Here is a 15,359-nt window from a genome sequence, read left to right on the forward strand (position 1 = left end):
AAATGTGAGGTTATCCACTTTGGTAGCAAAAACAGGAAGGCAGATTATTATTGGAATGGCTATAAATTGAGAGAGGGGAATGTGCAATGAGACCTGGGTGTCCTCGTACACCAGTCGCTGAAGGTAAGCATGCAGGTGCAGCAGGCGGTAAAGAAGGCAAATGGTATGTTGGCCTTCATAGCCAGAGGATTCGAGTACAGGAGCAGGGATGTCTTGCTGCAATTATACAGGGCCTTGGTGAGACCACACCTGGAATATTGTGTGCAGTTTTGGTCTCCTTATCTGAGGAAGGATGTTCTTGCTATAGAGGGAGTGCAGCGAAGGTTTACCCGACTGATTCCTGGGATGGCGGGACTGACATATGAGGAGAGATTGAGTCGGTTAGGATTATATTTACTGGAATTCAGAAGAATTACAGGGGATCTCACATAAACCTAAAAAATTCTAACAGGACTAGACAGGGTAGATGCAGGAAGGATGATCCCAAAGGTGGGGGATTCCAGAACCAGGGGTCACAGTCTGAGGATATGGGGTAGACCATTTAGGACTGAGATGAGGAGAAATTTCTTCACCCAGAGTGTGGTGAGCCTGTGGAATTCGATACCACAGAAAGTAGTTGAGGCCAAAACATTGTATGTTTCCAAGAAGGAGTTAGATATAGCTCTTGGGGTGAAAGGGATCAAAGGATATGTGGAGAAAGCGGGAGCAGGCTATTGAGTTGGATGATCAGCCTTGATCATAATGAATGGCGGAGCAGGCTCGAGGGGCCGAATGGCCTACTCCTGCTCTAATTTTCTATATTTTAATGTTTCGATTAATTGAAATAACATCGATGCCGGTCACACCGGGCAGCGTTTGTCAAGGGTGATTGTCACAGTTTCCCACTTCACAACCGTTCAGTAGCGATGGGGACAGTCTGGGATCAATGGCTTTGTGAACGCGTTGGCTACTGAAAGATTATGGTGGGGATAAAGTACAGAGACAGAAAACATGAAAGAAACAAAGTAAAGAAACAATGATAGGGTCACATTTAAATAAATATTTTCACAAGTGTTAGAACCCGAACCCCTTCTGATCTGCAGCCAGTGCTGTGACCCAGCGCTATAATGGAGAGATTAGCTCAAGTCTCCACATGTAAACACCAACACGTATATACTGGATATATTTCATCTACTCTCTGTGGGATAAAAACAATTGGGCCATTATCTGGAAGATTCTTTCTAATCTATTTCGGGTAGAAACGCCGTCCATATCGCGACAATGAATTCCCTGTTCTCTGTAGTGGAGAGAGTCTGGAAATATTGGGAAGATTCCTTCTCACCCACGCGTGGTTGCTGCAGCGCAGGTCTAGATGGAAGATATCTTTGTAATCTCAGTGGTGAGGGTAGTGTCCATAAAGTGGGATAACTCTCGCTGAAATTGTTAGAGAGGCTCGGGATCAGCATTATTCTTTACCATTCAGACTGTAGCTCGGTCAGGAGAGCATCGGCTTCATCCATGAGCTGTCATTTTGTCCAGACCGCATTCAGTCCGGCCCAGCTGACCAGTTTGTATGGACACAGCGGATCATTTTCCCCAATGGAAAACATGGATCTGAAGCTAAACCCGGCCCAGATTCATACCATTCTCTCGCAGCTGAAGGTGGACATGAATGGTTAAGGAGTCCCATTGCTGCAACTATTGTCCCACATTGATCGGTTTAGTCCAGCTGCTGGTTACCACCGCTTTCCCTCCCCATTGACCAGCGGAATTCGCTTTCAAGACAAGATTTGCAAAACACAAAAGCCCAGTTCCTATTACCTGGGCCCTGAGCTGACAGAGAACCTTCAATAACACACAGCAGGAACTGGGCTGGAGTTGTGGATAATGTCGGCCACATGACCCGTGCATCATGGTGAGTGTAAACACAGCGAAATCATTCGGTGGAAAATAAAGGACTGATTTCCATCACTTCAAACTCAGAAACAAATCCTATCTCTGATTTTATAAATGCTGGTACGTGTTTGCAAAAATGTGCTTTATGCCTAAAATTTGTAAAAATTCACTACGAAACATTCTGACTTCAACATTCCAGACAGTGCAATAAAATTCAACTTCTCTCCAGACCGTATGTCCCACCCGCGGGGTCTCTCTACAATTGGAATACACTTGATATTTACAATGTACATTCCATGTCAGGGATACAGGCTGAGGACACAACCACCTCAGATTGAAACCTCACAGAAAGTGCAATAGAATTCAACTTGCCTTCACACAGCATGTTCCTCTCTGAGTTTCCTCAATACAATTTCAATATTCTCCCTACTTAACTTGGCGCAAGAGTCCGTGGAGGTGATAAAACCAATGCTTTCAAGAGCACATCAACTGAACTAAGAGTTGGTCCGGGTCTCCAGCATTAATTTCGTACCGACTGTCAGACAGCTCAATATGGGGGGACTGTGAATGGGAGCAACCTACTAAACTGCCAGGTGACCCTTCTGATGGAGATTGAATTATCACAGCGCATTTGGTGTCTTGGAGGGAGAGAGTGATCTGTCCTTTGTGCGTTAAGGATTACTTGGGATCTGGTGGGTGTGCAGTAAGAGCACATTTAGCAACAATCTCACTCCCAGCAGGTACAAGATGCCACAATTTGCCGAGCTGACCAAGGGGGCTGTGTGGTGACGCCCTGTTCCTGAGCACCGGAAGGTGCAGATTAGCTGCCTTGACGCTGATGGACAATGAAATTCAGGAGGTCACCAGCCAGTGGAAGGCAGAAAGCGAAATGTGGTGAATTGTGAACTCGGTTCCTCACAGGGTCCCTGAAACCAGCAGCATTTCCCCAGTCATGTGGAGATGGGTGTTGATTTCTCTCATAGCATTGACGGAAGGTAATCTTGACCTTATGGAAATTCTTATTAGAGATGATTCATTTTCTGGGAAGAGAACAATATTTGCTCTATATAAATGCCATTTATATTAAAATTGGCGAGTTAGTAATGACATGAATGTTTAATCGCCCTTTAATGTTATATTATTCCATTTCCTGGTCTGGTCGAATAATGTTTCCTTATTGATCATTTCAAATTATGTTAAACGAGTGGTGTAATATCACTGAATAACATTTTAAATTCATGTTTAAAGAGTAGTGTCAGAGAGATGTAACAAAACGTCAAGTGCATTTCGATCAAGACGTTGGTTAGTGGTTAGTGAGAATTCTATTCCTTGACTGCTAATAGATAGATTTGCTAGTTAGTTCAGCATTAAATACGTGCATTCTTGGTTCATAAATTTGATATAAAATGAATATTCCAATGAATATTTTATTCAGTATTCTTGTTAGTATTTATTTTACACGGAACTTGATTTTGAGAAAGTTGTTAACTTGGGGAGGAGAAGGCTAAGTGGAGATTTGGTAGAGATGTTCAAAATCATGAGGGGGGTGGATCGAGAAGATAGGGATAGAATAGATGAGGGAGAAACTGTTCCCGCTCGGTAAAAGGATCGGGAAGGAGAGGGCCCCGATTTAAAGTGATTTACAGAAGAAGCGAATGGGACGTGAGGGAAAACAGCGCTTTCTCACCCGGGTGGTTGGGGTCTGGAATGCGCTGCCTGGGAGTGTGGCGGAGGCAGGTTCAATCCAGGAGTTCAAGCGGGCATGAGGTGATTATTTGAGTAGAAACAATATATACCGGCACTGGGAAAAAGGCAGGGCAATGGCACTAAGTCATAATGCTCATTTGGAGAGCCGGCACAGACACGATGGGCCGAAAGGCCTTCTTCAGTGCCGTTAAGATTCTGTGATTAAAATTCCGATTGTGACGGGCGATTCTTTATCATTGATCTCAGGATTTTGTAAGACTTTGCGATGAATTTGAAGCTGATCTTCAGGAAAATCTGTTGCTTCATTTCTCAGCTGGTGTTGGTGTTCAGTGTTCGGTGCTGGTCCCAGAAGTGGTGGTGACAGTAACTGGTTCCTGTGCAGTGATCCGGTGCACTATTCACCCTCTGCTCAGTAACATCTCCCCGGCGGCAGTGTGGATAAAGACGGCTTCTGGCCCTGAAAACCCCGCGGCCTCAATCGTTTATGATTCGGAAAGTCCGCTCAGGCAGCAGGTTGGTTATCGGGGGAGAGCGGTGTTCACTGGCGACATTGGAGAGGGACAATGCTCCCTTCTAATAAGGGACATCAGAAAGAGTGACGCGGGCACCTATCAATTCATAGTGACCTTCTACCCGGGAGGGGATCCTTCAGATCAGCACAGTGAACATTCCTCCGTCAATCTGTCTGTTTTCGGTGAGTTGACCTTCGTTTAATGTCAGATCCCAGCCCAACAGCTTCAGTTTGAATCTACAAAGGAGGCAAATGTTCTAAGGTCCCAGCTGAGCTCAAATACTGAGTTGGAGTAAAATTTGCTGGGGCACTGATAGGAGACCTAGTGGATCCAACACTAAACACAACACTGCTTCCGAATGGCCTGGGTAATCGGGATGATAAAAGGACAAAGGATTCATTAAGTGAGACCATATATTGTCCACTGAGACATTAAACTCCTTTATAACTCCTGGGAATTATCGGCAGTAACACACACACACACACACACACAGCAGGATATAAAGACGTGGTTTTGAAAATCTCTTTTCCAGAAGTGGTTTGGATTCGGCCCCTTTCCCGTCTCAAAGGACAAATGATTCTGACGTTAGTTTGTGTTTATTTCCCCCTCTCCCAGACAAACCACAGATTTCAGGGTTTGGGACAATGATCGCTGGGCGCACGACTCGACTCACCTGTTCAGTCACTCACAACTGCCCCGATGGCAACCTGCAAGTGAAATGGGCCTTTTACAACCTGTCCCTCCCACTTCCCTGGGACACCAAAGATGGAGCCGAAATTCTGGATGAAAGTTCCGGTTGTCGGACAGTTTCATCTGTGCTGACATTGACCCCATCGCCTGCTCATCACCGAGCTATTCTAGCGTGCAGTGTTCTCATTGATGGCTCCAAAATCTCTTCTCCAAAAACTCTTACCTTGGATGTTAAATGTAAGTGTTTGCTAATCATTCCGTGTGGTACAGCATGCTGATGACTTGGACTTCCATTGTCAGCACTTTGACAAGTGTTTGGGGCCTCATTGCTGAACACATTCAGCAGAAGCTGGTGTCTGTTCTGTCAGGTTGTCCTGAGCTATTAATGCATGTAATATTATTGGAAAAAATATTCTTTTAACACAGAGGTTTAGACTGTGTGTGTGTCTTAATTGGATTAAAGTCAACCAGTCTGGTTGCTTTGATGTTTATTAGTTTTGAGATGTAAGAGAGATAGCGTACATTTGCAGTTATTGAATAGAGCATTCCAGGGGTAGGGTGAAAATGGACACCTATCTAGCAGCGGCCAAGCAATATGTTTATATTACTAATAAAATTGGTATTCTGAAAGGGATTTTGTTATTAAAAGGCAGAGTTCAAATACGCTGGTGAAACCATGAGAATTTGCTTTCAATCAGTGGTGGTAGGTATAACTTTAGCAGTTTTTGGGTGTGCAGCAGAGACAAGGTGAGATCCAAAGGCAGCTGTAAACCTCCAACTGGCTCCAATGGAACCAAAGTGAAAAGAAATCACATTTTGAATTTGTAAGGTGAAAATGCTTTGCCTGGTGTTTGCTTGTTGTTGCCTTAATGGAGATTAGTTTGGGAATTTGTTATAAGTTATGATAGTAGTGATTTGTAGCTATATATATATATATATTAACCTGTGTCAATCAATAAAATGTTTCATTTAGTTAAATGTAAAATCTCGACAACTGGTGGTCTGATTCCTGAATTTAGAGTCGCATCTCCAACATAACATTTGAAATTATGGGTTATGACAGTTGTTTAAAGTTTCCCTCTTGGGTTTTTAAATAATTCCGCTTTATCAACTGTATCTGTCATAACGCGGGTATAATAAATGATTCATGTGTGATCCTCAGGCAAACTGTGTTAGGAAGATTTGGACCCTAAAACCACCATGAGGATTATGGTTCTGAACCTGCTCCCTGCTCAGTATCAGATCACAGCTCTGGTTAGGCTTTAGAATTGGGCTGAATTAACTCTTATTGTTAAAGTGCCCAAGCTGCCAAGAAGAGGGAGATCAATTGCAGGGCAGCCTTTTGTGCTGGGGATGGTGCGTGTACATTATCAGAACAATACATTTTTATATAGCTTCAAATTGTTGTGATTAAATATTAACAGTTTGTATTCCAAATACGACCTCTCCCCTAATATAAAATCAAAATACTGCGGATGCTGGAAACCTGAAATAAAAACACAAATTGCTGGAAAAACTCAGCAAGTCTGAAAGCATCTATGCAGAGAAAGACAGAGTTAACGTTTCGAGTCCGTATGACTCTTCATCAGAACTAAAGAGAAATAGAAATGTGATGAAATATATACTGTTTAAGGGGGTGGGACAGGTGAAGCTGGATAGAAGGGCAGTTGTTGAACTGGAAGTGAAGCTCAACACAAACTGGAGGAACAGCACCTCATCTTCCAACTAGGCACTTTACAGCCTTCCGGACTGAATATTGAATTCAACAACTTCAGGTCATGTACTGTCTTCTCCATCCTCAACCCTTTCTGATCCCCTTTTTCATATTTATCTTTTAATTTTTAGATATATATTTTTTCCACACCTATTCTATTATTTTTAAAATTTATTTCCATTCGTTGTTTTATCCCCACATTTTAGCTCATTTTGATCTTTTCTCCCACACCCTCCCCTCCCCCCACCCCAACCCCACTAGTTCCCCTCCAAGCCATTCACCATCCTGACTTGGAAATATATCGCCGTTCCTTCACCGTCGCTGGGTCAAAATCCTTGGAGTCCCTCTCTAACAGCCCTGTGGATGTGCCTACACCACATGGGCTGCAGCGATTAAAGAAGGCAGCTCACCACCACCTTCTCAAGGGGAAATTAGGGATGGGCAATAAATGCTGGTCTAGACGGCGAAACCAACATCCCGTGAAGGAGTAAAAATAAACTCAGAAATTTCTCAGATAGATCCTTCAGCATCTTTGCCATTAATCTCAGCCACTGACTCCCTCAAAACCATGCCTCCCCCAGGCAGAATATCAATGTCTTCATTCACACTGGAGTTTGACCTTAATTCGCATCTGACAACACCATAAATCTATCATAATCCCACAGGGACAATTCCCAGAAAAAAGACATATCTTTCCATATTGGAAACTGTTTGGACGGAGCACTCTTTGAGTTTAATATGACTTTGTGACATACATGTACATGTTGTCAGTGAATATGTAATGGGCCATCAACAGATACAACATAGGCTGTGTCATGTTACAATAAATGTGACTGAGCTGTTATAGTTCCTGTGACAACCAATTGAATTTGTATTTCAACACCCCCAATGTTTGGAATAACTCCACATCATGTGTTGTGCTTTGTAGATAAGCCCACAATACTCACAGGGCCGACCTGCACCAGATCTGGGAATGGGACAGATTGCACCTGCAGCTCGGAAGCCAATCCAACAGCCAACATGACCTGGGCCATCAATGGGAGAATCATCACTGGGAACAGGTCAGATGGAGAAGTCATCGCCCGGCCGGTGAATAGATACCACGGACAGAGCTCCCTGTGGCTGGGTCACTCAGTTACAACTGGAATGGTCATCTCGTGTGCTGCAGTGAATGAGCACGGTGTTAGTGTCAGCACCTACCCACTGCACTCTGACGGTACATGTTTAATCTCTTTCCCATTGCAACTCTATCAGTGAGGCGGACCATCACCGGTCATTCACTAACTAGGGAATATTAGCGTGAGTAAATAGCAGCCCCACTCAACAGGTCAAGACTCAATCTGCTGTCACACAGTGTAAGGTCTCTCCAGCGTTAGACAAAGTCCAGTTGAACGGTGAGATGGGCATTATCCATTTTACATTCTATTCCTCGGAAACTTGCTACGTTTATGGTTGTCAACAGAACACAAATTATCTGAACAACTGTGATCTTGCAAGTTAAAATATTCACTCCGAGTTCAAGAACCCTTTCAACAACCTGGTTCCAATTCGCCAACTGCAATCCAACCCTCGACAAATGTTTATTTCTAACATTCTTAGACTGACTCGGAGTATATCAATACAGTATTTAAAAATCTAACATCAATTGCCTTACTTGTATAATTCATAGACCTGTAGGGCTGCGCTGAGTGATTGGGGCTGACATGTATTCTGATCGGATTAAGCCCATTGTTGTTTGTTATCACAGACTGCAATGTCCTGTGGATATTATTGCAACCTCTGACTTTCTCAGATGTGCCTTGTGCACCAGAATGTCACAGAGTCACAGAATTTTAACGGCACAAATGGAGGCCATTCGGCCCACCGTGTCAGCACCTGCTCTCCAAATGACCAATATGACCCGGAACCATTGCCCTGCCTATTCCCCGAACCCCTGCACATTGTTTCTACTCAGATAATCACCTAATGCCCTCTTGAATGTCTCGATTGAACCTCCCTCCACCACACACCCAGGCAGTAATTTCCAGACCCGAACAACTCGTTGTGGGGGAAAAAAAAGATTATTTCTCACACAATATGAAGAGAATATTTTAACCCTTTATATCTCATTAACCCTCGGGCCACACAGGGGCACATTGTTTTTTCAAGGATGAACAAAATGGGTCTACATGCACCTTAACTTGTCTTTAGACTAGTGGCTTCATCAGAAAGTCAGCTTGCCTGTTCCCAATTAGAAATCCAAGGATGGTGATTCATTCCAATGTCCTAATTTACAGTATAGTTTTTATTTCTTTCCTGGATGTTTTTAGGAATACATTCCCGGACAATTCTCTTCATTATTGGGGGCGGAGCCTCTGGGCTTGTTGGTTTAATTGCAGTCCTGGTCGCTGTGAAGATACGAGGGTAAGTGTGATGCTTTATTGCCTAGAATGGAATTTTAAACACCCACCCTGAAGTCTCTTGTGTGTCAAAAACACCTTTAGTCAATTACCCAGGGGAAGAGCCGAACACCTGAATGAGCTGGTGCAGAATGCAGGAGGGATAATAGCTCCCCCGACCAGTGTCGTTCACCCACCAGCATCATTTGTACTGGAATATCGGTGCACACTTGAGTTGTCTGTCCGCACATTCTCCCTGTTACAATATTCTGGTTTGTTACCATCTCTTCAAGCGGCGCATCCTTGAGTCTCTCATCACCCCGCATATCAGATGCCTTGTAGAATATTATCTCCTGTCCTGTAATCCGGGTAAAGTGCTGTTGCTGCTTAAATAAAGTGAATAGGACAATATGATTCTGTGTTCTGCTGAAGTCTCCTTATCACGGGGAGATCTCTGAGTAACGCTGCACTAGAATGTTAATTCAAATCCTCAAACAAACATTGACTGAAATAGTCAACGTGATGTGACACCTCTTCTTAAAATAGTCTTGACGTTGATGGACTCAAGGAGGAGAAATTTACCTTTACTTTTAAACGGTTTGTTCCAGTGAGGCGTTAATGATGTTGTGGATGTTACCTCGTTATGAACAGCCTTGACCTGACGGGGTCTGATTTGAAATGATCAGACGGATAACCATCCTGGGAGAGGAGTTGGCCCCCAAAGCATTCAAATAACAAGCTGTTGGGGTGAAAGGTGAGCTGCAAAATCAAATTTCCCCCCCTTCCTTCATCACAAACACGAAGGTTACAGTTGAAATCAGTGAGATTGACGGTCGGTTCACTCGGTGCTCACCCTCAACAGCGGCGACTCAGCAGCTCATTGAAGAACATGAGGTGGAACGTTCTTGTCTATGGTGACAAACTCTTTCGAGTTATCAACAGTCACAGATTGCAACTCTTTCGAGTACAATCACAGTTCTTGGTTTCCGGGAGTGGGACATGAACCCACAACCCTCTGATTCAAAGGTGAGGGTGCTATGTGCAAATAACCACCCCGCATGGCAATCACCTTGTTAAAGACAATTGCTAGTTAAACAGGCGATGGGCATTGATTAACCCATCCAAACAGAATAAAAAGATACAGCTGGAACAGTTTGTGTGGAAGTTACTTGGGAGTCAGTAGCACTTGAAAACAGACCAGTTTCAACGAACAGACCCGCCCGGATTAATTCTTCCACCACAGCCTCTTATTCTGAGTAACATTTGGTGCTAGTTATTAATCCCCTCTTGCAGCGTGATATCAGTAAAGTGCCTAATTCCCTGTTTAATGCTGTTTCTTTCAGCGATTATAAATAACTCCGCAGACAATTAACGAGGATTATTGCTTTATTCCCTGTTTTCTACTTCAATGGATTGAAGTCATCGATGGAGCAATAGAGGGGGATATATTTTCAAATATCTACTCCTCTTCCTGCTACCTTAACAAGGTGTTAGATGTGGTTTGAACCTGTTACTTAGCACAATATCAGTTAACTCGGAGCAAGCAGCACCGGGATATGAAGGAGCAGAGGGGCACTGGGGGCCGAATGGACTCTCTCTGCGCTGAGGCCATTCTATGATCATGGTGGGAGTCATAAGTTCCATTCTGTGATCATGGTGGAGGTGATAAGTTCCATTCTGTGATCATGGTGGAGGTGATAAGTTCCATTCTGTGATCATGGTGGAGGTGATAAGTTCCATTCTGTGATCACGGTGGAGGTGATAAATTCCATTCTGTGATCACGGTGGAGGTGATAAGTTCCATTCTGTGATCACGGTGGAGGTGATAAATTCCATTCTGTGATCACGGTGGAGGTGATAAGTTCCATTCTGTGATCACGGTGGAGGTGATAAGTTCCATTCTGTGATCACGGTGGAGGTGATAAGTTCCATTCTGTGATCACGGTGGAGGTGATAAGTTCCATTCTGTGATCACGGTGGAGGTGATAAGTTCCATTCTGTGATCATGGTGGAGGTGATAAGTTCCATTCTGTGATCATGGTGGAGGTGATAAGTTCCATTCTGTGATCATGGTGGAGGTGATAAGTTCCATTCTGTGATCATGGTGGAGGTGATAAGTTCCATTCTGTGATCATGGTGGAGGTGATAAGTTCCATTCTGTGATCATGGTGGAGGTGATAAGTTCCATTCTGTGATCATGGTGGAGGTGATAAGTTCCATTCTGTGATCATGGTGGAGGTGATAAGTTCCATTCTGTGATCATGGTGGAGGTGATAAGTTCCATTCTGTGATCATGGTGGAGGTGATAAGTTCCATTCTGTGATCATGGTGGAGGTGATAAGTTCCATTCTGTGATCATGGTGGAGGTGATAAGTTCCATTCTGTGATCATGGTGGAGGTGATAAGTTCCATTCTGTGATCATGGTGGAGGTGATAAGTTCCATTCTGTGATCATGGTGGAGGTGATAAGTTCCATTCTGTGATCATGGTGGGAGTGATAAGTTCCATTCTGTGATCATGGTGGAGGTGATAAGTTCCATTCTGTGATCATGGTGGGAGTGATAAGTTCCATTCTGTGATCATGGTGGAGGTGATAAGTTCCATTCTGTGATCATGGTGGAGGTGATAAGTTCCATTCTGTGATCATGGTGGGAGTGATAAGTTCCATTCTGTGATCATGGTGGAGGTGATAAGTTCCATTCTGTGATCATGGTGGAGGTGATAAGTTCCTTTCTGTGATCACGGTGGAGGTGATAAGTTCCATTCTGTGATCATGGTGGGAGTGATAAGTTCCATTCTGTGATCATGGTGGAGGTGATAAGTTCCATTCTGTGATCATGGTGGAGGTGATAAGTTCCATTCTGTGATCATGGTGGAGGTGATAAGTTCCATTCTGTGATCATGGTGGAGGTGATAAGTTCCATTCTGTGATCATGGTGGAGGTGATAAGTTCCATTCTGTGATCATGGTGGAGGTGATAAGTTCCATTCTGTGATCATGGTGGAGGTGATAAGTTCCATTCTGTGATCATGGTGGAGGTGATAAGTTCCATTCTGTGATCATGGTGGAGGTGATAAGTTCCATTCTGTGATCATGGTGGGAGTGATAAGTTCCATTCTGTGATCATGGTGGAGGTGATAAGTTCCATTCTGAAAGACGGGCAGGGGTGGTGGGTGTGTGAAATGTTGCCTCTGGGATAACGCCCTGTCCCGAGTGGGAATCATAAGCAAACACAGGCCCTTCCTCATCTGTTGATGTCCTTGATCACACCCACACAATTCACATTAGGAAACCATTCCGGATCATCCTGAGAAATGGCTTTTTAAAAAATGTATCTGTCACTCTTCTGGAAGAAACGGGAAGAAGCTGCAGGTTTGTCCGACAGGCGAGAAGATCTGATGATTTGCAGGACTCTCCGGGACACAGTAAACCCTGAGGTAAGTGGTGCCCAACTGTGGCAGCAGTGGTTAGTTTTCAAACAGCAACTGAACCAGATCAGGCAAAACCCAACAGATAAATGGAACTTGTTAACTGAGGTTTTAAGGAGGGAGTTGCCTCCTCACGGCCCTGATGGTGAAACATAGTGAATTGACTTTTTAAAGTTCATTCACCAGCTGGCTAGGCCATCATTTATTGCCCATCCCTAAATGCCCCTTGAGAAGTTGGTGGTGAGCTGCCTTCTTGAACAACTGCAGTCTCTGTGGTGTAGGTACACCCACAGTGCTGTTAGGGAGGGAGTTCCAGGATTTTGACCCAGCGACAGTGAAGGAACGGTTGATATATTTCCAAGTCAGGATGGTGAGTGATTTGGAGGGGAACTTCCAGGTGGTGGTGTTCCCATGTGTCTGCTGCCCTTGTCCTTCTAGATGGTAGCGGTCGTGGGTTTGGAAGGTGCTATCAAAGGAGCCTTGGTGAATTGGCTAAGCCATGTCGTGAGCCGGGAAATGAAATTAGGAAGTGTTTCTCAGGAATGTGTTCCCTCACACTGTTTCGGGAAGAGCAATAACAAAAACTGGCTGGGAATCTGAAATGTTAAAAAAATGCTGGAAATCCTCAGTAAGTCAGGCAGCAGCTGTGGCTACAAAACAAAGTTCACCTTTCAGTTCGTTTAGCTCACTTCAGTGAAAGATGAAGCAGTATTTGATCAAATGGAGAGAAAGGGGGAGGCTGGGGGTTTGGGGGTGGAATTGGGCTGAGATGAGAGATCAGAAAGGGGAAGATCCAAAAGGTGATGGGAGTAAAACAGGAGAGACTAAAAGACAGAAGGGATGATGGTGCTAGGTAAATATGGAGGATAATGGGACATCTGAAAGGAACAAAGACGTGTCTAGAAGTGATGTTAGTGTTAAAAGCTGAACCCTTACCAACACCTGATATAGTGAAAATTTCAGGCCTTAACTATTGCTTCCATTTGGCAGCTTTTGGGGAGGTTTCTCCTGATGCCATTTTCAACTCTTCTACACAAACATTCCAACAAGGAGCAAGAGTCAACCATTCATCCCCTCGAGCCTTCTCCACCATTTAACAGGATCATGGCTGATCTGATATTAAGGTGAAATCTGCATCCCACCCACCCCCAATAACCAATGACACAGTCAACCCCGCCACCCCCCCACCCCCCGACCTTACCAAGAATCTCTCCATCTCTGTCTTAAAAATATTCAGCGTCTCTGCTTTCATCACCTTTTCAGGAAGAGGGTTCCAAAGACTCACCAAATGTGCTTTCATTTCCCGTTATGACCTTTGATGTGGCACTTTATCCACTGCCTTCTGGGAATTTAAGTACAGCACATCCACCGATTTCCCCTTTATCCACAGCACATATTGGAGTTCTTTGAGGAAGTAACAAGTTGGTTAAACACAATTTCCCTGTCATTTTATTTTCTGACAGTTCCCCATTCCATTCACTTGCACTGCCATCTTTTTTATTACAATGTAACCTCTACTGTCTTCGAACCTAGGATAGATTTTTTTAATCATTTATTCTTTTCTGGAGTGTGGGCTTCGCTGGTTAGGCCAGCATTTATTACCCATTACCAATTAACCCTGTGAAGGTGGTGGTGAGCTGCCTTCTAGAACTGCTCCAGTCCCTGTAGTGTAGGTACACCCACTGTGCTGTTAGGGAGGGAGTTCAGGATTTGGACCCAGCCACGGGTGGCCTTTTGCTCCTCCATCCCCTCCGGTCCTCCCCCCCCGCCTCTCCCCCTATTTAAAACCTATTACAACTCGAACTATTTCTAGTTCAGATGGGAAAGGTGAGCGAACCAACATGTGAAATGGTCACCTCTTGCAGACAGGTTGACAGGCAGGATGAGCATTTCCAGCTGTTTCAATCTTTCGTAAGTCAATATTACTGGAGCCATGAGATAAGATTAAACCAGAGCTGGAGCCAATATTGATCCCTGAATCAACATCGCAAAAAAGAGGGAAAAATAATTCCCTTCTGTGGAATCTTGCTGTGCACAAAACCGGTGCAGCCTTCCCTACAGCAAAACAATGACAAGACTCCAAATAAACGTCATTAACTTGACAGAGCTTCGTCATGTCCTGTGATATATAAATTGAATTTTCTCTTCCCTTTGTTCAGCTAATTTTCTGACTGATAGATTTTGCGATCACAGTGGTTATTAATTTCACAGCAGCCCTTGTCTCTTAATAATCACAGAAACACACTGGCGAGAAGGAGATCATTAAACCCATTGGAAGAAGAGTTTTCAAATGTGTCCCACTCCGCAGCATTCTCATTCTGTCTCGACTGATAATAACAAGTTTACTTCTTCTTCCCTCTCTAACCCACAGCCACCCATCTGATGGAGCAGGGACATGAGAAAGCTCACCCGGGGTACAATAGTGTTTCATGTACACACAGCACACTGACCACCGTCCTCACTTCAGGCCCACGCTAACCCTACAGCTAACAATGATGCTGTTCCTTCACAGGGAAATGTTCACAGTCACGGTGGGGAATTGATGAACCCCATGCAGGATGAAGAGATTGTGTACACAGCCATCAAATTCGCCAGTGTGAATGGGAGATGCAGCCTGAGAGTCAACAACAATTAAAACAGAACTGCAAATGAGCAGGAGATCTGCCCTCAGCTTGGATGGTGATGGAAGTGACCAGACTTTAACACAGCTGATGTTATGGAGTTAGACAAACATCATCGCTTTGCAATAAGGACTGTGAGAATAGAGATTTTCCTGAAGGTGAAATCAATGTTTTCACATTCAGCCACAATCTCATGTTTAGTTGCAATAGAATAGTAACTTTTTAAAAATATTCTGTTATTTAACATGTTTTCCTCTGTATTGTGAATCTACTTTGCAAATCATTTTAAACATCTCCTCTTGTCGTTAACCTGCTGAAATGTATTGGCCCACATTGTGCACACTCACAACCGAGGACAAGGTTGTTAAAAAAAACCCAGAAAACAGCAGAAAAGTAACTTTGATTATTGCTGCCTGCTCCGAATTTACTCAGGT

At 43.9% G+C, this 15,359-nt stretch overlaps 1 protein-coding gene across 2 annotated transcripts; it reads left to right on the top strand.

The window, feature by feature from the left end:
• Positions 1–2,636: 2,636 nt before the first annotated feature.
• On the top strand, positions 2,637–15,072 carry LOC144671661 (sialic acid-binding Ig-like lectin 13). 2 transcript variants are annotated; one of them, XM_078533668.1, is made up of 7 exons: positions 2,637–2,870; positions 3,896–4,276; positions 4,710–5,021; positions 7,427–7,714; positions 8,808–8,905; positions 12,230–12,313; positions 14,676–15,072. In XM_078533668.1, the coding sequence occupies exons 1-5, from the start codon at positions 2,828–2,830 to the stop codon at positions 8,903–8,905; spliced, it is 1,122 nt and encodes a 373-aa protein (XP_078389794.1). In that variant the 5' UTR covers positions 2,637–2,827; the 3' UTR covers positions 12,230–12,313; positions 14,676–15,072. The 2 variants fall into 2 exon arrangements, with proteins under 2 accessions (XP_078389794.1, XP_078389793.1); XM_078533667.1 differs by having other exon boundaries at positions 14,817–15,072.
• Positions 15,073–15,359: the final 287 nt, after the last annotated feature.

Source organism: Cetorhinus maximus, chromosome 33 (assembly GCF_964194155.1).
Source record: "Cetorhinus maximus chromosome 33, sCetMax3.hap1.1, whole genome shotgun sequence".
Lineage (NCBI taxonomy): Eukaryota > Metazoa > Chordata > Chondrichthyes > Lamniformes > Cetorhinidae > Cetorhinus > Cetorhinus maximus.